At 56.8% G+C, this 22740-nt stretch overlaps 2 protein-coding genes across 2 annotated transcripts in view; one reads left to right on the forward strand and one right to left on the reverse strand.

Moving 5' to 3' along the window:
• Nucleotides 1–844: 844 nt before the first annotated feature.
• Nucleotides 845–14083, forward strand: zdhhc24 (zDHHC palmitoyltransferase 24). The gene is made up of 5 exons (XM_085976293.1): nt 845–997; nt 1119–2063; nt 5767–6044; nt 10891–11251; nt 13469–14083. The coding sequence occupies exons 2-4, from the start codon at nt 1714–1716 to the stop codon at nt 11196–11198; spliced, it is 936 nt and encodes a 311-aa protein (XP_085832419.1). The 5' UTR covers nt 845–997; nt 1119–1713; the 3' UTR covers nt 11199–11251; nt 13469–14083.
• Nucleotides 14084–14490: 407 nt separating this feature from the next.
• Nucleotides 14491–22740, reverse strand: part of LOC147092961 (cation channel sperm-associated protein 1-like) — a 35421-nt gene continuing 27171 nt past the window's right edge. Inside the window, exons 9-12 of the mRNA XM_085976292.1 lie at nt 17984–18041; nt 17229–17319; nt 15822–15936; nt 14491–14633 (exon numbers count right to left, since the gene is read on the reverse strand). Coding sequence (XP_085832418.1) covers nt 14592–14633; nt 15822–15936; nt 17229–17319; nt 17984–18041 — 306 coding nt within the window. The 3' untranslated portion in view covers nt 14491–14591. The remainder of the gene's footprint in view (nt 14634–15821; nt 15937–17228; nt 17320–17983; nt 18042–22740) is intronic.

A 22740-nucleotide genomic window follows, 5' to 3' on the forward strand; every position in this document is an offset into this window, starting at 1 on the left:
GGGGTGATTTGACAGAGGTGTACAAGATTATGACGGGTTTGGATAGGCTAGACGGGGAAAGGCTGTTCCCACTAGTTGATGGTACAAGGACTCGGGGACACAGATTTAAGGTTTTGGGCGAGAGATTCAGGGGGGACGTGAGGAAAATCTTTTTTACGCAGCGAGTGGTGAGAACCTGGAACTCGCTGCCGACGGAAGTGGTGTAAGCGGAGACACGCAATGTTTTCAAGGGGAGACGGGATAGGCACTGGAGGGAAATAAACTTGCAGGGCTACGGGGATAGAGCGGGGGAATGGGACTGACTGGATTGCTCTACAGAGAGCCGGTGTGGGCTCGATTGGCTGAACGGCCTCCTTCTGTGCCATTATGACTCTATGACTCCTTTTCCAATAATCAGTGACCCTCAAATTTAAAAAGAAATTAAAATCTAACCTTGCCAGCCCTGCACGCCAAAGCAGGATGTGCCCGCCTGAAATTAATGTTCTTTTTTTTTAAACATAAAAGTGTGTGTTTATTTGTGCTTAGCCCATTTATAGTCTTTATTTTTAATTAGATGTTATTTTGGGGGGCAGTAGGCCTCAAGCCTGCTGCATCTCCATGGTAACCGCTTTGCCCCTTGACCCCTGACTCGCTTAAGATGGCGGACAGTCCGTTTCTTCTACTTTATTTGCAAATCTGATTTATTTTTTGCTGATTGATCGACGGGCCGCCGCTTTATTTGATGGAAGTTTTATTTTCTGAGGGGAAATAGGTTTTTTGTTTAAAGGACGGTTGGTGACGTCCGTCAGCTGCTGATTGGCCGGTGGCTGAGGCGGGCCGGCGCTGATTGGCCGGCGCGGCTGTCAGTCAGCGCGGAGGGCCCCGCCCCTGAAGGGCTCAGCTCGGAAGTGAGGAGATTGGCTGATTGGCCAGGACCTGAGGAGTGGGGTGGCCAGGGCTGGGCGGCAGGGGCTCAAACTGGCCTCAGGTGACCTCAAGTGGCCTCAGGTGGTCTTAGGTGACCTCAAGTGGCCTCAGGTGATCTTAGGTGACCTCAAGTGGCCCTCTTTCGTCTCTGGTGGTCTTAGATGACCTCAGGTGTCCTCAAGTTAGTTCCCTTTAGCCTCTGGTGGTCTTAGGTGACCTCAGGTGTCCTCAAGTTAGTTCCCTTTGGCCTCTGGTGGTCTTAGGTGACCTCAGGTGTCCTCAAGTAGTTCCCTTTGGTCTCTGGTGGTCTTAGGTGACCTCAGGTGTCCTCAAGTTAGTCCCCTTTAGTCTCTGGTGGTCTTAGGTGACCTCGGGTGTCCTCAAGTAGTTCCCTTTGGTCTCTGGTGGTCTTGGGTGACCTCAGATGTCCTCAAGTTAGTCCCCTTTGGTCTCTGGTGGTCTTAGGTGACCTCGGGTGTCCTCAAGTAGTCCTCTTTGGTCTCTGGTGGTCTTAGGTGACCTCAACTGGCCTTGGGTGATCTCTGGTGAGCTCAAGTGGCCTCTGGTAGTCTCTTTGATCTTAGGGGACCTCAAGTGGTCTCTGGTGACCTAAGGTGGTCTCTTTTGGTCTCAGGTAACCTCAAGTGAGTTTAGGTGTCCTCAAGTGGCCACAGGTGGTCTCTGGTGACCCCAAGTGGCCTTAGATGACCTCAAGTGGTCTCTAGTGACCTCAAGTGAGCTCAGGTGACCCCAACTGGCCTCAGGAGTGCTCAAGTGGCCACGAGTGTCCTCAGGTGTTCTCCAACCATGAGGGTGCTGAACCGGTTTGAGCCGGCGTTCTACGCCCCCCTTTGCATGACCTCCTTCATGGCCCTATTGGTCTCCCTGGAGATGGTCTACATCATCCTCACCGACCCACGCCTGGCCCCTCTACCCGGGGTGGGCCGGGTTGACGCGGGGCTGGGCTCGGACCCCTGGGGGTCTCCACGCCCCGCGGCGGGGTCGGTCCTGGCCCTGGGGGCTTGGCGCATCCTCCATCTCGCTTTCCTGGCCTTTATCCTGGGCAACGTGGTTGGCAATCTCTGCCTCTTCATCAGGAGGAACCCCAGCATTCGTGGGGTGTTCCTGTCCGACCGGGCAATGGGGCAAGGCTGGGGGTAAGTATTTGTCTTTGGGAGGAGGAGGAGAGGGGTAAAAGTTGGTTTGTGTTGTGGGAGAGAAAGGACCGGGGTAAATGGACGCGGTCAACTGCATGGAATGATGGGAGGTCAAGGATGTTCCTCTCCAGCCAGGAGGACCCTGATTGGGCAGCCACTGGGGGTCAGCAAGCCTTGACAAAGGTCAGTGGTCAATGGAGACCGATTTGGAGTAAATTAATCGTTTATTAGCAAAAATTAGAGTGCTCAAACTGGTGACCTTGGGTGGTCTCTTTTGGTCTCGGGTGACCTCAAGTGAGCTCAGGTGGCCTTAGATACATGGTCGGTAATTGGTTGGGCGGTAGGAGTCAGAGAGTGGGGACAATGGGTGATTGGGCAGAAGCCTGGCAGATGCAGTATAACGTGGATAAATGTGAGGTTATCCACTTTGGTGGCAAAAACAGGAAGGCAGATTATTATCTGAACGGCAATAGATTGGGAGAAGGGGAAGTGCAACGAGACCTGGGTGTCCTTGTGCACCAGTCGCTGAAGATAAGCATGCAGGTGCAGCAGGTGGTTAAGAAGGCAATTGGTATGTTGGCCTTCATAGCGAGAGGATTCGAGTACAGGAACAAGGATGTCTTGCTGCAGTTGTACAGGGCCTTGGTGAGACCACATCTGGAGTATTGTGTGCAGTTTTGGTCGCCTTATCTGAGGAAGGATGTTCTTGCCATGGAGGGAGTGCCACGAAGATTCACCAGACTGATACCTGGGATGGCAGGAATGTCGTATGAGGAGAGATTGGGTCGATTAGGCTTATATTCGCTGGAGTTTAGAAGAATGAGAGGGGATCTCATTGAAACTTTTAAAATTCTAACAGGACTAGTTAGACTAGATGCAGGAAGGATGTTCCCGATGGCGGGGGAGTCCAGAACCAGGGGTCACAGTCTAAGGATAAGGGGTAAGCCATTTAGGACAGAGATGAGGAGGAATTTCTTCACCCAGAGAGTGGTGAACCTGTGGAATTCTCTACCACAGAAGGCAGTGGAGGCCAATTCATTAAATATATTCAAGAAGGAGTTAGATATATTTCTTAAGGCTAAAGGGATCAAGGGATATGGGGAGAAGGCAGGGACAGGGTACTGAGTTTGGATGATCAGCCATGATCACATTAAATGGTGGAGCAGGCTCGAGGGGCCGAATGGCCTACTCCTGCTCCTATCGTCTATGTTTCTATGACAAAGGGTATGTACTCTGATTGGCGGGATGTGACAAGAGGAAGCTGGATAAACACATGAGGGAGAAAGGAATAGGAGGATATGCTGATGGGGTGAGATGAAGAGGGGCGGGAGGAGGCTGGTGTGGAGCAGAAACACTGGCACGGAGCAGATGGGCCGAATGGCCTGTTTCTGTGCTGTGAACCCGATGTAAGTGGTGCTCCCCAGGAATCTGTGTGCTGGGGCCTCAGATTTTCACCATATCTATTAATGACTTGGATGAGCGAGTCGAGAGTTATGTCTCCAAGTTAGGAGGCACAGTAAGTTGTGTAGATGGGAGCAGGAGGGGACGTAGACAGATTAAGCGAGCGGGCAAAACTGTGGTAGATGGAGTTCTGTGTGGGAAAGTGCGAGATCTAAGAAAGGGTATTTTCTAAATGATGCGAGACTAAGAGTTTAGGTGTCCCCGTGTACACAAATCGCGAAAAGCTACTGGAATACAAAAGACAGGTTGTTGTGGTTCCGTTGTACAGAGCTTTCATTAGACCCCATCTGGAGTAACTGTGTTCAGTTCTGGGCCCCGGACCTCAGGAAGGATCTATCAGCCTCGGAGGGGGGGCAGCGCAGATTCACCAGAACGATACCTGGGACTAAAAGGGTTAAATTACGAGGATGGGTCGCACAGACTGGGCTTGTATTCCCTGGAGTTTAGAAGATTAAGGGGTGATCTAATCGAGGTGTTTGAGATGATTAAAGGATTCGATCGGGTCGAGAGAGAGAAACTATTTCCTCTGGTGGGGGGAGTCCAGAACAAGGGGGCAGAACCTTCAAATTAGAGCCAGGCCGTTCAGGGGTGATGTCAGGAAGCACTTCTTCACACAAAGGGTAGTGGAAATCTGGAACTCCCCCCCCCCAAAAAGCTGTTGAGGCTGGGGGTCAAATGAAAATATCAAAACTGAGATTGAGAGATTGTGTACAGTGGGAGTGAATGGGAAGGGGTTTTGTCCATTGGGATTGTGTACAGTGGGAGTGAATGGGAAGGGGTTTGGTCCATTGGGATTGTGTACAGTGGGAGTGAATGGGAAGGGGTTTAGTCCATTGGGATTGTGTACAGTGGGAGTGAATGGGAAGGGGTTTGGTCCATTGGGATTGTGTACAGTGGGAGTGAATGGGAAGGAGTTTGGTCCATTGGGATTGTGTACAATGGGAGTGAATGGGAAGGGGTTTGGGTCCATTGGGATTGTGTACAATGGGAGTGAATGGGAAGGGGTTTGGGTCCATTGGGATTGTGTACAGTGGGAGTGAATGGGAAGGGGTTTGGGTCCATTGGGATTGTGTACAGCGGGAGTGAATGGGAAGGGGTTTGTGTCCATTGGGATTGTGTACAGCGGGAGTGAATGGGAAGGGGTTTGGGTCCATTGGGATTGTGTACAATGGGAGTGAATGGGAAGGGGTTTGTGTCCATTGGGATTGTGTACAATGGGAGTGAATGGGAAGGGGTTTGGTCCATTGGGATTGTGTACAATGGGAGTGAATGGGAAGGGGTTTGGTCCATTGGGATTGTGTACTATGGGAGTGAATGGGAAGGGGTTTGGTCCATTGGGATTGTGTACAGTGGGAGTGAATGGGAAGGGGTTTGGGTCCATTGGGATTGTGTACAATAGGAGTGAATGGGAAGGGGTTTGGGTCCATTGGGATTGTGTACAGTGGGAGTGAATGGGAAGGGGTTTGGGTCCATTGGGATTGTGTACAGTGGGAGTGAATGGGAAGTGGTTTGGTCCATTGGGATTGTGTACAGTGGGAGTGAATGGGAAGGGGTTTGGGTCCATTGGGATTGTGTACAGTGGGAGTGAATGGGAAGTGGTTTGGTCCATTGGGATTGTGTACAGTGGGAGTGAATGGGAAGGGGTTTGGGTCCATTGGGATTGTGTACAATGGGAGTGAATGGGAAGGGTTTTGGGTCCATTGGGATTGTGTACAGTGGGAGTGAATGGGAAGGAGTTTGGTCCATTGGGATTGTGTACAGTGGGAGTGAATGGGAAGGAGTTTGGTCCATTGGGATTGTGTACAGTGGGAGTGAATGGGAAGGAGTTTGGTCCATTGGGATTGTGTACAATGGGAGTGAATGGGAAGGAGTTTGGTCCATTGGGATTGTGTACAGTGGGAGTGAATGGGAAGGAGTTTGGTCCATTGGGATTGTGTACAGTGGGAGTGAATGGGAAGGAGTTTGGTCCATTGGGATTGTGTACAATGGGAGTGAATGGGAAGGGGTTTGGTCCATTGGGATTGTGTACAGTGGGAGTGAATGGGAACCTAGACAGGTCTGGGTTTATTTGGGATGGACTCCTGGACAGAGTAGTGGACGTAAGAACCTCCAGGAATGGTTTTGAGGAAGCGATTGGACGTGTATCTCTGGGTGGAATTAAACGGGGCCGAATGGCGTTGCTCTGGGCTTGCGAGCTGCGGCGGGCGGTGTTTGACATGACCCGGACTGTCTTTCCTCGCAGGTACTGCTACATGTGTGAGTCGCACACCCCCGTGCGCTGCTCGCACTGCCACGACTGCAGGGTGTGCGTCCTGCGTCGCGACCATCACTGCGTCTTCTTTGGCCAGTGCGTGGGCCTCGCCAACCATCGGTACTTCCTGTGCTGCGTCGCCCACATGTGGCTGGGCCTGCTGTACGCCATCGTCCTCAACACCGAGATCTTCATGGAACTGCTGCAGGAGGGCCTCTCCCTGCACAGCGTCTTCCTGCTCCTCATGCCCTGGGCGATGCTGGTCACAGGTGAATCATAGAGTCCTAGAGCCATAGAGTTATACAGCACAGCAAGAGGTCCTTCGGCCCATCGTGTCCGTGCCGGCCATCAAGCCCTGTCTATTCCAATTCCATTTCCCAGCACTGGGTCCGCAGCCTTGTATGCTATGGCGTTTCAAGTGCTCATCAAAATGCTTCTTGAATGTTGTGAGGGTTCCTGAGGGTGAGCAACGCGAGGTTTCCTTCTCGACAGGACACCAACTAAGGTATGAGCAGCAGGCCACCCAGTTGTAGGCTTCGCCCCCCTCCCTATCTCTGTAACCTCCTCCAGCCCTACAACCCTCCCTATCTCTGTAACCTCCTCCAGCCCCTACGCCCCTCCCTATCTCTGTAACCTCCTCCAGCCCGACAACCCTCCCTATCTCTGTAACCTCCTCCAGCCCTACAACCCTCCCTATCTCTGTAACCTCCTCCAGCCCCTACGCCCCTCCCTATCTCTGTAACCTCCTCCAGCCCTACAACCCTCCCTATCTCTGTAACCTCCTCCAGCCCCAATGCCCCTCCCTATCTCTGTAACCTCCTCCAGCCCCTACAACCCTCCCTATCTCTGTAACCTCCTCCAGCCCCTACAACCCTCCTTATCTCTGTAACCTCCTCCAGCCCAACACTCCTCCCTATCTCTGTAACCTCCTCCAGCCCCTACAACCCTCCCTACCTCTGTAACCTCCTCCAGCCCAACACTCCTCCCTATCTCTGTAACCTCCTACAACCCCTACACACCACCCTATCTCTTTAACCTCCTCCAGCCCCTACAACCCTCCCTATCTCTGTAACCTCCTCCAGCCCTACAACCCTACCTATCTCTGTAACCTCCTCCAGCCCTACAACCCTCCCTATCTCTGTAACCTCCTCCAGCCCCTACAACCCTCCCTATCCCTGTAGCCTCCTCCAGCCCCTACAACCCTCCCTATCTCTGTAACCTCCTCCAGCCCTACAACCCTCCCTATCTCTGTAACCTCCTCCAGCCCTACACCTCTCCCTATCTCTGTAACCTCCTCCAGCCCCTACAACCCTCCCTATCTCTGTAACCTCCTCCAGCCCCTACAACCCTCCCTATCTCTGTAACCTCCTCCAGCCCCTACAACCCTCCCTATCTCTGTAACCTCCTCCAGCCCCTACAACCCTCCCTATCCCTGTAACCTCCTCCAGCCCCTACAACCCTCCCTATCTCTGTAACCTCCTCCAGCCCTACAACCCTCCCTATCTCTAACCTCCTCCAGCCCTACACCTCTCCCTATCTCTGTAACCTCCTCCAGCCCCTACAACCCTCCCTATCTCTGTAACTTCCTCCAGCCCCTACAACCCTCCCTATCCCTGTAACCTCCTCCAGCCCCTACAACCCTCCCTATCTCTGTAACCTCCTCCAGCCCTACAACCCTCCCTATCTCTGTAACCTCCTCCAGCCCTACACCTCTCCCTATCTCTGTAACCTCCTCCAGCCCCGACAACCCTCCCTATCTCTGTAACCTCCTCCAGCCCCTACAACCCTCCCTATCTCTGTAACCTCCTCCAGCCCCTACAACCCTCCCTACCCCTGTAACCTCCTCCAGCCCCTACAACCCTCCCTATCTCTGCAACCTCCTCCAGCCCTACAACCCTCCCTATCTCTAACCTCCTCCAGCCCTACACCTCTCCCTATCTCTGTAACCTCCTCCAGCCCCTACAACCCTATCTCTGTAACCTCCTCCAGCCCCTACAACCCTCCCTATCCCTGTAACCTGCTCCAGCCCCTACAACCCTCCCTATCTCTGTAACCTCCTCCAGCCCCTACAACCCTCACTATCTCTGTAACCTCCTCCAGCCCCTACAACCCTCCCTATCCCTGTAACCTCCTCCAGCCCCTACAACCCTCCCTATCTCTGTAACCTCCTCCAGCCCCTACAACCCTCCCTATCTCTGTAACCTCCTCCAGCCGCTACAACCCTCCCTATCTCTGTAACCTCCTCCAGCCCCTACAACCCTCCCTATCTCTGTAACCTCCTCCAGCCCCTACAACTCTCCCTATCCCTGTAACCTCCTCCAGCCCCTACAACCCTCCCTATCTCTGTAACCTCCTCCAGCCCCTACAACCCTCCCTATCTCTGTAACCTCCTCCAGCCCTACAACCCTCCCTATCTCTGTAACCTCCTCCAGCCCCTACAACCCTCCCTATCTCTGTAACCTCCTCCAGCCCCTACACCTCTCCCTATCTCTGTAACCTCCTCCAGCCCCTACAACCCTCCCTATCTCTGTAACCTCCTCCAGCCCCTACAACCCTCCCTATCTCTGTAACCTCCTCCAGCCCCTACAACCCTCCCTATCTCTGTAACCTCCTCCAACCCCTACAACCCTCCCTATCCCTGTAACCTCCTCCAGCCCCTACAACCCTCCCTATCTCTGTAACCTCCTCCAGCCCCTACAACCCTCCCTATCTCTGTAACCTCCTCCAGCCCCGACAACACTCCCTATCTCTGTAACCTCCTCCAGCCCTACACCCCTCCCTATCTCTGTAACCTCCTCCAACCCCTACAACCCTCCCTATCCCTGTAACCTCCTCCAGCCCCTACAACCCTCCCTATCTCTGTAACCTCCTCCAGCCCTACAACCCTCCCTATCTCTGTAACCTCCTCCAGCCCTACAACCCTCCGAGATCTTCGCACTCCTCCAATTCCGGTCCCTTGCGCATCCCCCCCTCCCCGATTTCCATTATCTTTGGTCCCCGCCACAAACTCCATTCCCCAGCCTGTGACAAAGGTAAACTGTCCCTCCTGGTCCTTCTTGACTTGTCTGCAGCCTTTGACACGGTCGACCACTCCATCCTCCTCCAACGCCTCTCCACCGTCGTCCAGCTGGGTGGGACTGCACTCGCCTGGTTCCATTCTTATCAAATCGTAGCCAGAGAATCACCTGCAACGGCTTCTCTTCCCGCTCCCGCATCGTTACCTCTGGTGTTCCCCAAGGATCTATCCTCGGCCCCCTCCTATTTCTCATCTACATGTTGCCCCTCGGTGACATCATCCGAAAACACAGCCTCAGTTTCCACATGTACTCTGACCACACCCAGCTCTACCTCACCACCACTTCTCTCGACCCCTCCACGGTCTCTAAATTATCAGACTGTTTGTCCGACATACAGTTCTGGATGAGCAGAAATTTTCTCCAGTTGAATATTGGGAAGACCAAAGCCATTGTCTTCGGTCCCTGCCACAAACTCCGTTCCCTGGACACCGACTCCATCCCTCTCCCTAACATCTGTCTGAGGCTGAACCACGCTGTTCGCAACCTTGGTGTCATATTTGACCCGAGCTTGGCCCCGACCCCATATCCTTTCCATCGCTAAGACCGCCTACTTCCACCTCTGTAATATCGCCTGTCTCCGCATCCGCCTCAGCCCACCGACTGCCGAAGTCCCTGTACACCACATCAACCGCATTGCCCTCATCAACCCTCTCTGTTACCTCATTAAAAACTCAATCAAGTTAATTAAACACGATTTGCCTTTAACAAATCATGCTGGCTTTCCTTAATTAATCCACATTTGACCAAGTGACTGTTCATTTTGTCCCTGATTACTGTTTCTAAAAGCTTCCCCACTACCGAGGTTAAAATGACCAGCCTGTAGTTGTTGGGTTTATCTTTACACCCTTTTTTTGAACAATGGTGTAACATTTGCAGTTCTCCAGTCCTCTGGCACCACCCCCGTATCTAAGGAGGATTGGAAGATTATGGCCAGTACCTCTGCAATTTCCACCTTTACTTCCCTCAGCATCCTAGGATGCATCCCATCCGGTCCTGGTGACTTATCTACTGTCACCATTATTTCAACTACCTCCTCCAGCCCTTGACCCCTCCAGGACATCCTCTCTCTTCAGCACTGTAACATTCTCCTTAATCAGTACTGCCACCCCACCTCCTTTTTTTCCTGAACACCTTATATCCAGGAATATTTAGTACCCACTCCTGCCCTTTTTTGAGCCTATCACTGTGACCTCCTCCAGCCCCACAACCCTCCGAGATCTCTGCGCTCCTCCAATTCTGGCCTCTTGCGCATCCCCCGATTTCCATCGCTCCACCATTGGCGGCCGTGCCTTCAGCCGCCTGGGCCCTGAGCTCTGGAATTCCCTCGCTAGACCTCTGTGGAGACCAGAACTGTGCACAGTAACTCCAAGTGTGGGATATGGAGACCAGAACTGTGCACAGTAACCCCAAGTGTGGGATATGGAGACCAGAACTGGGCACAGTAACCCCAAGTGTGGGATATGGAGACCAGAACTGTGCACAGTAACCCCAAGTGTGGGATATGGAGACCAGAACTGTGCACAGTAACCCCAAGTGTGGGATATGGAGACCAGAACTGTGCACAGTAACTCCGAGTGTGGGATATGGAGACCAGAACTGTGCACAGTAACCCCGAGTGTGGGATATGGTGACCAGAACTGGGCACAGTAACTCCAAGTGTGGGATATGGAGACCAGAACTGTGCACAGTAGCTCCGAGTGTGGGATATGGAGACCAGAACTGTGCACAGTAACCCCAAGTGTGGGATATGGAGGCCAGAACTGGGCACAGTAACCCCAAGTGTGGGATATGGAGAGCAGAACTGTGCACAGTAACTCCGAGTGTGGGATATGGAGGCCAGAACTGTGCACAGTAACTCCGAGTGTGGTCTAACCAAGGTTCGATACAAGTTTAGCATAAGCTCTGTGCTCTTCAATCCTATCCCTCGAGAAACGAACCCCAGTGCTTTGGTTTGCTTTTTATTTGACGGCCTTTGTTCACCTGTATTGCTCTGTTATTTTAGTGACTTGTGTCTCTTGTCTCGCCTCTGCTTGGACAGGTCAGGTGGGCCTCGCCGCCTTCTTGTTTGCGTTCGTGGCGGACACGTGTGTGGTGGGCTTCCTCTTCGTCTCGGCCTTCCTGCTCTTCCACCTGCAGCTGCTGCACCGCGGGCAGACCACGCGGGAGTGGAGCGCGGGCCGCTGCGGGACCTACGACCTGGGCTGGCGGAGGAACGCCGTCGAGCTGCTGGGCCGGCGCTGGTACCTGATCTGGCTCTGCCCCCTCGTCCCTTCCTCGCTGCCGGGCGACGGCATCACCTTCGAGGTCAAGCCCTTCCTGGCACACCAGCCCACCAGCCTGTTCTGAAAACCGCTCCACCCCTCCACTCCCCTCCACTCCCCATCCCACCATCTCCTCAGGTAAGGTACCAGCCTCCAGCGCGTGACCCTCCTGGCGCACTGGCAGGTTGACCGGGCCGATCGCGGGGCTGAAAGGGTTAAATTACGAGTACTGCCCCTCCGACAGTGCGGCGCTCCCTCGGTACTGCCCCTCCGACAGTGCGGTGCTCCCTCAGTACTGCCGCTCCGACAGTGCGGCGCTCCCTCAGTACTGCCCCTCCGACAGTGCGGCGCTTCCTCAGTACTGCCCCTCCGACAGTGCGGCACTCCCTCAGTACTGCCCCTCCGACAGTGCGGCGCTCCCTCGGTACTGCCCCTCCGACAGTGCGGCGCTCCCTCGGTACTGCCCCTCCGACAGTGCGGCGCTCCCTCAGTACTGCCCCTCCGACAGTGCGGCGCTCCCTCAGTACTGCCCCTCCGACAGTGCGGTGCTCCCACAGCACTGCCCCTCTCACAGTGCGGCCCTCCCTTGGTACTGCCCCTCCGACAGTGCGGTGCTCCCTCAGTACTGCCCCTCCGACAGTGCAGCGCTCCCTCAGTACTGCCCCTCCGACAGTGCGTCGCTTCCTCAGTACTGCCCCTCCGACAGTGCGGCATTCCCTCAGTACTGCCCCTCCGACAGTGCGGCGCTCCCTCAGTACTGCCCCTCCGACAGTGCGGTGCTCCCACAGCACTGTCCCTCCCACAGTGCGGCACTCCCTTGGTACTGCCCCTCCGACAGTGGGGCGCTCCCTCGGTACTGCCCCTCCGACAGTGCGGCGCTCCCTCGGTACTGCCCCTCCGACAGTGCGGCGCTTACTCAGTACTGCCCCTCCGACAGTGCGGCGCTCCCTCAGTACTGCCCCTCCGACAGTGCGGCGCTCCCTCGGTACTGCCCCTCCGACAGTGGGGCGCTCCCTCGGTACTGCCCCTCCGACAGTGCCGCGCTCCCTCAGTACCGTCCCTCTGACAGTGCGGCGCTCCCTAAGTACCGCCCCTCCGACAGTGCGGCACTCCCTCAGTACTGCCCCTCCGACAGTGCGGCGCTCCCTCATTACCGCCCCTCCGACAGTGCGGCACTCCCTCAGTACTGCCCCTCCGACAGTGCAGCGCTCCCTCAGTACCGCTCCTCTGACAGTGTGGTGCTCCCTCAGTACTGCCCCTCCGACAGTGCGGCGCTCCCTCAGTACCGCCCCTCTGACAGTGCGGCGCTCCCTCAGTACTGCCCCTCTGACAGTGCGGCGCTCCCTCGGTACTGCCCCTCCGACAGTGCGGTGCTCCCTCAGTACTGCCCCTCCGACAGTGCAGCGCTCCCTCAGTACTGCCCCTCCGACAGTGCGTCGCTTCCTCAGTACTGCCCCTCCGACAGTGCGGCACTCCCTCAGTACTGCCCCTCCGACAGTGCGGCGCTCCCTCAGTACTGCCCCTCCGACAGTGCGGTGCTCCCACAGCACTGCCCCTCCGACAGTGCGGCACTCCCTCAGTACTGCCCCTCCGACAGTGCGGCACTCCCTCAGTACTGCCCCTCCGACAGTGCGGCACTCCCTCAGTACTGCCCCTCCGACAGTGCGGTGCTCCCACAGCACTGCCCCTCCCACAGTGCGGCGCTCCCTTGGTACTGCCCCTCCGACAGTGGGGCGCTCCCTCGGTACTGCCCCTCCGACAGTGCGGCGCTTCCTCAGTACTGCCCCTCCGACAGTGCGGCGCTCCTGCTGTACTCCACTCGTGTCAGCCTAGATTTTTGTGTTGAAGTCTCTGGTGTGGGGACCTCGGAGGGGGGGCAGCGCAGATTCACCAGAACGATACCGGGGCTAAAAGGGTTAAATTACGAGGCCGGGTCGCACCGACTGGGCTTGTATTCCCTTGAGTTTAGAAGATTAAGGGGCGATCTAATCGAGGTGTTGAAGATGATTAAAGGATTCGATCGGGTCGAGAGAGAGAAACTATTTCCTTTGGCGGGGGGAGTCCAGAACAAGGGGGCAGAACCTTCAAATTAGAGCCAGGCCGTTCAGGGGTGATGTCAGGAAGCACTTCTTCACACAAAGGGTGGTGGAAATCTGGAACTCTCTCCCCCAAGAAGCTGTCGAGGCTGGGGGTCAATTGGAAATATCAAAACTGAGATTGGTAGATTTTTGTCGGGTCAGGGTATTGAGGGTTACGGAACCAAGGCGGGTCGATGGAGTTAAGATGGGGGGCGGGGGAGGAGTTGTAACTATAATATAAACTAGATCTTTACGAGAAATAACTTTGTGTTTTCAGATGCGGACATGGCCACTGAGTTGAAGCTACTCCCCTGCCTCTCCGCCCCCCGCGTCACCTTGGACCCTTCACGTCGAGCTCCAGACTGCTGCCGCCCTCGAAAGGATTCGCTGGGCCTGTGTCGGGAAGGGGACTGACTGCTTCGAGTGCCTTGTCGAGACCAACGTGCCTTTTTGTGTCAGCAAATAATTTCCCGCCCCACGGGCTCGCTCTCTGGAAAAATCAGGAAATTCGACAAAGAAACACTTGTCGTTTTTGGGGGGAAGTGGGGGTTTGAAGGGGGTTAGGCGGATTTCCGGGGACAGGCAGGGATCGTGCTTCCAGACTGTACTGAACCCTTTAAGCGCTCTCGAACCCCCTGAAGCACTCGGACATAGTGGAGACCTGGACTCTGCTCTCGGAGTTGGAAATGGCTAGATTTTTGTGGGGTGCGGGTTACGGAACCAGTTCGGGCAGATTTGAGTTAAGTTACGGGTCTGTCGGATCAAGAGTGAATCGTGTATCATTTCACAAGTGGGTTTTTTTATATACAAAGGGATTGCCACAGTTATGTTATTGCATGCAGTTGTACTTTGTGCCGAATGAATATGGAAATATAATGGTCACTGGATACGAGCGACGGATGCTGGTGTTGGATGATTGCTCTCGTACTCGGTCAGGTGTCACTGCGCTGTAACACCGACCGGAAGTCACAGGGTCCCGGGACGGCGGCTGGGGTCTGGGTGGGGGTGCTACGTTTTGTCATCGGGGACTCGGGACTGAGTTCCTGCTCCTGATCGTCCCCCCATGCCCGCGCGGGCAAGTGCTTGTGTGAACATCGGGACGTAGACCGGATTGGAGTTGGTTGAGACGCCCCGCGCGGTCGAATAGTGCCACCCGGGCCCGAACCTGAAGAGGGGCCGCTTGCAGAAGCTGCAGCAGCGGTGGAAACATCTGTCGAAGGGGGAGGTGGGAACAGAGGCCGAGAGGAATGGGAATGGTTGACTGGCCAAGGCTGGATTCACTTCAGACTCACGGCGGGATGGGAGTCAACAGTCCTCTTTATTTCTGTGATAAATACACTCGGGGAGCAGAAGCTGGAGGTGCCGGTTCCGCTGGAGATCACCGCCCTGGGGCTCGGGGTTCAGTCCTTCATTGACGTGTGTACTTTGTCATGAGGGGAGGCCTGGCACACAAACAAGACCAAGGGTCACTCTGAGATCCAAACAACTCGGCCCCTCACCCCCTCAGCATTCCGCAGGCCAGTTGGCCCCTGACTGGCCATGGGGCTCATCGCACTCAGCCCTATCCCAGCCCCTGGCCGATCGACCGTGGGATTCATCACCCTGAGCTCTATCGCAGCCCCCGGCTGATCGACCGTGGGGGTCATCGCCCTGAGTCCTATCCCAGTCCCTGGCCGATCGACCGTGGGGGTCATCGCCCTGAGCCCTATCCCAGTCCCTGGCCGATCGACCATGGGGGTCATCGCCCTGAGCCCTATCCCAGGCCGATCGACCATGGGGGTTATCGCCCTGAGCCCTATCCCAGGCCGATCGACCGTGGGGGTCATCGCCCTGAGCCCTATCCCAGGCCGATCGACCATGGGGGTTATCACGCTGAGCCATATCCCAGTCCCCGGCCGATCGACCATGGGGGTCATCGCCCTGAGCCCTATCCCAGGCCGATCGACCATGGGGGTTATCACGCTGAGCCCTATCCCAGTCCCCGGCCGATCAACCGTGGGGGTTATCGCCCTGAGCCCTATCCCTGTCCCAGACCCCGGCTGATCAACCATGAGGGTCATCGTGCTGAGCCCTGTCCCAGTCCCTGGTCGATCGACCATGGGGGTCATCGCACTGAGCCCTATCCCAGTTCCCCACCGATAAACCATAGGGTTTGTCGCACTGACCCCTATCCCAGTCCCCGGATGATCAACCATGGGGGTCATCACGCCGAGCCCTATCCCAGGCCCCGGCCGATCGACCGTGGGGGTCATCGCCCTGAGCCCTATCCCAGTCCCTGGTCGATCGACCATGGGGGTCATCGCCCTGAGCCCTATCCCAGTCCCCGGCCAATCGACCATGGGGGTCATCACGCTGAGCCCTATCCCAGTTCCCCGGCCGATCGACCACAGTTTGGGGCTGGATGCCCACAGACACTTCCCACTGAGCCCGGCTGTACTGCGGGCCAGGCTGAGAGCAGCGGGGGCGGGGACTCGAGGCAGGCTTGGAACGCCTCTGCTCTTTGTGCCAGGCCGCGTGGCGTTTGATGTCGAGCGTGCGGGGGGTTGCTGCCCCCTCACCGCCCCCCCCCCCCCACCCTCGGTGAGCGTTTGCCCCTTACTTGGACCCCTTGGGCCTTTGCCCAGCAATACCTCAAAGAAGCAGTCAATGGTCTCGTTGAGAATGGTGTTCTGAGTCTGGAAGATGTATAGATTGTGTTCGATGGCCCCCAGCAGCTGGAAGCAGTAAAAAATCAGCATCTTCTCCCTGTAAAAGATGAGGCTCCGTCAGCGAGGCTACAGGCGAGGTTACTGTGGCATTCTCCTCACACGCACCCGCCCACCCGCCATCAATTCTTCCCCCCGCCCCCGCATTCCCAATCTCCTCACCCGCCCCCCACAACCAGCAACTTCCCACCGAGCCCCCCATTCCCAACTCGTGAATGCACTGACTTCCGCTGGGGTAATACTTCACAAGACCCTTCCAGTAAAAGACAGACTCCCGTTTCTCCCGCGCCTTTCACCACCTCAGGACGTCCCAAAGCGCTTTACAGCCAATGAAGTATTTTTTTTGAAGTGCGGTTACTGTTGTAATGTAGGAAACGCAGCAGCCAATTTGCGCACAGCAAGCTCCCACAAACAGCAATGAGATAATGACCAGATCATCTGTTTTAGTGATGTTGGTTGAGGGATAAATATTGGCCCCAGGACACCGGGGAGAACTCCCCCTGCTCTTCTTCCAATAGTGGCCGTGGGATCTTTTACATCCACCCGAGAGGGCAGACGGGACCTCGGTTTAACATCTCATCCGAAAGATGGCACCTCCGACAGTGCGGCGCTCCCTCAGTACTGCCCCTCCGAAGGTGCAGCGCTCCCTCAGTACTGCCCCTCCGACAGTGCGGCGCTCCCTCAGTACTGCCCCTCCGACAGTGCGGCGCTCCCTCAGTACTGCCCCTCCGACAGTGCGGCACTCCCTCAGTAATGCCCCTCCGACAGTGCGGCGCTCCCTCAGTACTGCCCCTCCGACAGTGCGGCGCTCCCTCAGTACTGCCCCTCCGACAGTGCGGCGCTCCCTCAGTACGGCCCCTCCGACAGTGCGGCGCTCCCTCAGTACTGCCCCTCCGACAGTGCGGCGCTCCCTCAGTACTGCCCCTCCGACAGTGCGGCGCTCCCTCAGTACCGCCCCTCCGACAGTGCGGCGCTCCCTCAGTACTGCCCCTCCGACAGTGCGGCGCTCCCTCAGTACTGCCCCTCCGACAGTGCGGCGCTCCCTCAGTACTGCCCCTCCGACAGTGCGGCGCTCCCTCAGTACTGCCCCTCCGACAGTGCGGTGCTCCCTCAGTACTGCCCCTCCGACAGTGCGGCACTCCCTCAGTAATGCCCCTCCGACAGTGCGGCCCCTCCAACAGTGTGGCACTCCCACTGAGCCATGGCCTGCGATGCCGTGACCAGCGCAGGTGATCGGGGATCGACCGGGAGTCTTGGAAGATGTTGCATAGTGACCAGTGTCCCATGGGATCGCCCTCTCCCTCTCCCCCTTGCACACCCCTCCCCCCTTACCTGGCCGTGTGGTTGTAGTTGCTGTAGTGTTCGTCAATGACCCTCATCAGAAACGTTTCATCGTCCTCCCACTCTTGCTGGATTTCGTCCGCTGTGAGGAACACAAAGCACCGGCAGTACATAAACCTGTTGGGGTGGGGTGGGGTCTCTTGGCCATTCCTGGAGTGGGCCGCTTGGGAGCAGGATCCCTTGACTGATGTCCCCAACAACCCCTCCATCCAGCCCCAAACCCCGTGCGCCGGTCCATTCGCCGCGTCTTCCTCCGCGCTACCGTGCTGACTATTCGACCATGGGGGGAGCGCACGCATGTAATCGGGAGCAGGATCCCCTTGGCTGATACCCCCAACCCCCGTGCGCTGATCCATTCGCCGCACTTTCCTCCACGCTACCATGCTGACTATTCGACCATGGAGGGTGCGTGCGCATGTAATCGGGAGCAGGATCCCCTTGGCTGATACCTCCAACACCCCACCCAGCCCCAACCCCCGTGCGCTGATTCATTCGCTGCACTTTCCTCCACGTTACCGTGCTGACTATTCGACCATGGGGGGAGCGCGCGCATGTAATCAGGAGCCGGATCCCTTGGCTGATACCCACAACAGCCCTCCCCCCGCAAGCACCCAGCCCAGCATAGGCCAGGAAACTGAATGCAGGAGCTCTTGCCCGATATCGCATCTGGCCGCGTACGCAAGCAGTTAGTTGCCATTTTCTTTCTCTGCGCAAGGGGGAAAGGGTTTTTCTTTTTTTTAATCTACCTTTGTCCGTGACGTCTGCGGACTCTTCGCTCAGGCTGACCCTTGAGCTCCGCGCCATCTGCAAGGAGCCATCGGGAGAGTTAGCGAGCGGCCTTTCGGCAACGAGATCGTCCGTGGAAGAGCCCCTCCCCACACCAGCCGTCGCGACACTGCTCCCGAAAGCTTGCAACAACAACAAGAAAAGCCCGCCTGAAGGGCGGCCAGCTGGGCTTTGCGGTATCTCGCATACACGCAGAAGAAAGTGGGACAGGAATAGACCAGCTGTTCCAATCCAGCCTGCCCCAGACAGTCGTTGATGACTGTGTGCATCGGGACTAAGAGACTCCCGACCTCCCCCCCCACCCCCCTCGATGCCACGTAGTCTTGTGGGAGAAACAGGAAAACAGGTCTAAAAAGCCCACGGCCAATTTTGGTGGTGGGAGGTGGAAATGATCTGGTAAATTTCCCTCCGATCCCTCTAGGCGATCGATACGAGTCCTGGAGATCACGTTGACCATAACTTTATACTATTTACTACCTACCTCAAAATGGGAGCAGGAGTCGGCCATTCGAAATCCTCGAGCCTGCTCCGCCATTCAATAAGATCATGGCTGATCATCGACCTCCACTCCACTTTCCTGCCCGATCCCCAGATCCCTCGATTCCCCAAGAGTCCAAAAATCTATCGATCTCAGCCTTGAATATACTCAACGACTGAGCCTCCACAGCCCTCTGGGGCAGAGAATTCCAAAGATTCACCGCCCTCTGAGTGAAGAAATTCCTCCTCATCTCAGTCCTAAATGGCCGACCCCTTATCCTGAGACTGTGACCCCTGGTTCTAGACTCCCCAGCCAGGGGAAACATCCTCCCTGCATCTACCCTGTCAATCCCCCTCAGAATTTTATAGGTTTCAATACCTCTTGTGCGGTGCAATTTCCACACCACTCCAGCAAGGAACCGGTCCAACTTCTCTCTTGAAGGTGTACAGCGATCCAGCACTCGCTGTACGTGTCAGGAACTTGTTCCACAGGTTCACTATTCCCTGAAATAATTTGTCAGCGTGCACACAATCTAGTCCCTTTGCTTTACCGGCTCGCCGACCTACATTGGCTCCCAGTCCGGCAACGCCTGGATTAAAAAAAATTCTCATCCTCGCGTTCAAATCCCACCACGGCCTCCTCGCCCCCTCCCTATCTCTGTAACCTCCTCCTGCCCTACAACCCTCCCTATCCCTGTAATCTCCTCCAGCCCCTACAACCCCCCCTATCTCTGTAACCTCCTCCAGTCCTACACCCCTCCCTATCTCTGGAACCTCCTCCAGCCCCTACAACCCTCCCTATCTCTCTAACCTCCTCCAGCCCCTACAACCCTCCCTATCTCTGTAACCTCCTCCAGTCCTACAACCCTCCCTATCACTGTAACCTCCTCCAGCCCCTACAATCCTCCCTATCTCTGTAACCTCCTCCAGTCCTACACCCCTCCCTATCTCTGTAACCTCCTCCAGCCCCTACAACCCTCCCTATCCCTGTAATCTCCTCCAGCCCCTACAACCCTCCCTATCTCTGTAACCTCCTCCAGTCCTACACCCCTCCCTATCTCTGTAACCTCTTCCAGCCCCTACAACCCTCCCTATCTCTGTAACCTCCTCCAGCCCCTACAACCCTCCCTATCTCTGTAACCTCCTCCAGTCCTACAACCCTCCCTATCACTGTAACCTCCTCCAGCCCTACAACCCTCCCTATCTCTGTAACCTCCTCCAGCCCCTACAACCCTCCCTATCTCTGTAACCTCCTCCAGTCCTACAACCCTCCCTATCACTGTAACCTCCTCCAGCCCTACACCCCTCCCTATCTCTGTAACCTCCTCCAGCCCCTACACCCCTCCCTATCTCTGTAACCTCCTCCAGCCCTACACCCCTCCCTATCTCTGTAACCTCTTCCAGCCCCACAACCCTCCCTATCTCTGTAACCTCCTCCAGCCCTACAACTCTCCCTATCTCTGTAACCTCCTCCAGCCCCTACAACTCTCCCTATCTCTGTAACCCCCTCCAGCCCTACACCCCTCCCTATCTCTGTAACCTCTTCCAGCCCCACAACCCTCCCTATCTCTGTAACCTCCTCCAGCCCTACAACTCTCCCTATCTCTGTAACCTCCTCCAGCCCCTACAACTCTCCCTATCTCTGTAACCCCCTCCAGCCCTACAACCCTCCCTATCTCTGTAACCTCCTCCAGCCCCACAACCCTCCGAGATCTCTGCGCTCCTCCAATTCTGGTCTCTTGCACATCCCCCGATTTCCATCGCTCCACCATTGGTGGCCGTGCCTTCAGCTGCCTGGGCCCCGAGCTCTGGAATTCCCCCCCTAAACCTCTCCGCCTCTCTCCTCCTTTAAAACACCCCTTAAAACCGACCTCTTTGACCAAGTTTTTGGTTGCCTGTCCTAATTTCTCCTTATGTGGCTTGGTGTTAGATTTTGTTTGATAATCGCTCCTGTGAAGCGCCGTGGGACGTTTTACTACGTTAAAGGCACATTATAAATGTACGTTGTTGGTTTTAAGCCTATCTGGGTATCTAAGGTGCTTTAAGCTGGGTATCATTCCCGTAGCCCTCCTCTGCACCCTTTCCCACGCCTCGCTATCACCCACCACTCAAGGGGACTGAAACTGGGACCGAATCAGAGTCTTCTCCAGAGGTGTGTCAGTGTTGGGGGATGTGTAGACACTCTGTTGTGTGGCGGCAAGACCCCGACGTGAAATGATTCAGGGCAATCTCAGTCCATTTGAGGTGTGGATCCATAGCACTGAAATTACACGGCTTCCGTGTTGGTTTTTGGTCATCACACGGAGGAGGGGGGGAGGAGGGGGCACAGTAAGGCTGGTCTGGGACAGCGAGACACTGGAGGGGGGGGCACAGTAAGGCTGGTCTGGGACAGCGAGACACTGGAGGGGGGGGGCACAGTAAGGCTGGTCTGGGACAGCGAGACACCGGAGGGGGGGGCACAGTAAGGCTGGTCTGGGACAGCGAGACACTGGAGGGGGGGCACAGTAAGGCTGGTCTGGGACAGCGAGACACTGGAGGGGGGGGCACAGTAAGGCTGGTCTGGGACAGCGAGACACTGGAGGGGGGGGCGCAGTAAGGCTGGTCTGGGACAGCGAGACACCGGAGGAGGGGGCACAGTAAGGCTGGTCTGGGACAGCGAGACACCGGAGGAGGGGGCACAGTAAGGCTGGTCTGGGACAGCGAGACACTGGAGGAGGGGGCACAGTAAGGCTGGTCTGGGACAGCGAGACACTGGAGGGGGGGGCACAGTAAGGCTGGTCTGGGACAGCGAGACACTGGAGGGGGGGCACAGTAAGGCTGGTCTGGGACAGCGAGACACTGGAGGGGGGGGCACAGTAAGGCTGGTCTGGGACAGCGAGACACTGGAGGGGGGGCACAGTAAGGCTGGTCTGGGACAGCGAGACACTGGAGGGGGGGGCACAGTAAGGCTGGTCTGGGACAGCGAGACACTGGAGGGGGGGGCACAGTAAGGCTGGTCTGGGACAGCGAGACACCGGAGGGGGGGCACAGTAAGGCTGGTCTGGGACAGCGAGACACTGGAGGGGGGGGCACAGTAAGGCTGGTCTGGGACAGCGAGACACTGGAGGGGGGGGCACAGTAAGGCTGGTCTGGGACAGCGAGACACCGGAGGGGGGGCACAGTAAGGCTGGTCTGGGACAGCGAGACACTGGAGGGGGGGGCACAGTAAGGCTGGTCTGGGACAGCGAGACACTGGAGGAGGGGGGGGCACAGTAAGGCTGGTCTGGGACAGCGAGACACTGGAGGGGGGGGCACAGTAAGGCTGGTCTGGGACAGCGAGACACTGGAGGGGGGGGCACAGTAAGGCTGGTCTGGGACAGCGAGACACCGGAGGGGGGGCACAGTAAGGCTGGTCTGGGACAGCGAGACACTGGAGGGGGGGGCACAGTAAGGCTGGTCTGGGACAGCGAGACACTGGAGGAGGGGGGGGCACAGTAAGGCTGGTCTGGGACAGCGAGACACTGGAGGGGGGGGCACAGTAAGGCTGGTCTGGGACAGCGAGACACTGGAGGAGGGGGGGGGCACAGTAAGGCTGGTCTGGGACAGCGAGACACTGGAGGGGGGGCACAGTAAGGCTGGTCTGGGACAGCGAGACACTGGAGGGGGGGGCACAGTAAGGCTGGTCTGGGACAGCGAGACACCGGAGGGGGGGGCACAGTAAGGCTGGTCTGGGACAGCGAGACACTGGAGGGGGGGGCACAGTAAGGCTGGTCTGGGACAGCGAGACACTGGAGGAGGGGGGGGCGCAGTAAGGCTGGTCTGGGACAGCGAGACACTGGAGGAGGGGGGGGCACAGTAAGGCTGGTCTGGGACAGCGAGACACTGGAGGAGGGGGGCGCACAGTAAGGCTGGTCTGGGACAGCGAGACACTGGAGGAGGGGGCACAGTAAGGCTGGTCTGGGACAGCGAGACACTGGAGGAGGGGGGGCACAGTAAGGCTGGTCTGGGACAGCGAGACACTGGAGGAGGGGGGGGCACAGTAAGGCTGGTCTGGGACAGCGAGACACTGGAGGAGGGGGGGGCACAGTAAGGCTGGTCTGGGACAGCGAGACACTGGAGGAGGGGGGCGCACAGTAAGGCTGGTCTGGGACAGCGAGACACCGGCGGGGGGGGGGTGCACAGTAAGTCTGGTCTGGGACAGCGAGACACTGGAGGCGGGGGGCGCACAGTAAGGCTGGTCTGGGACAGCGAGACACCGGAG

Source organism: Somniosus microcephalus, unplaced genomic scaffold (genome assembly GCF_052327205.1).
Source record: "Somniosus microcephalus isolate GS21.2 unplaced genomic scaffold, FLI_Smic_1.0 unresolved_chr2, whole genome shotgun sequence".
NCBI lineage: Eukaryota > Metazoa > Chordata > Chondrichthyes > Squaliformes > Somniosidae > Somniosus > Somniosus microcephalus.

What these genes read in the sequence shown, in the direction of transcription:
- zdhhc24 (XM_085976293.1), top strand. Translation starts at nt 1,714, where the DNA reads ATGAGGGTGCTGAACCGGTTTGAGCCGGCGTTCTACGCCCCCCTTTGC. An exon ending in GCAATGGGGCAAGGCTGGGG is followed by an intron (nt 2,064 to 5,766) that starts GTAAGTATTTGT and finishes CTTTCCTCGCAG; the next exon opens with GTACTGCTACATGTGTGAGT. An exon ending in CTGGGCGATGCTGGTCACAG is followed by an intron (nt 6,045 to 10,890) that starts GTGAATCATAGA and finishes CTGCTTGGACAG; the next exon opens with GTCAGGTGGGCCTCGCCGCC.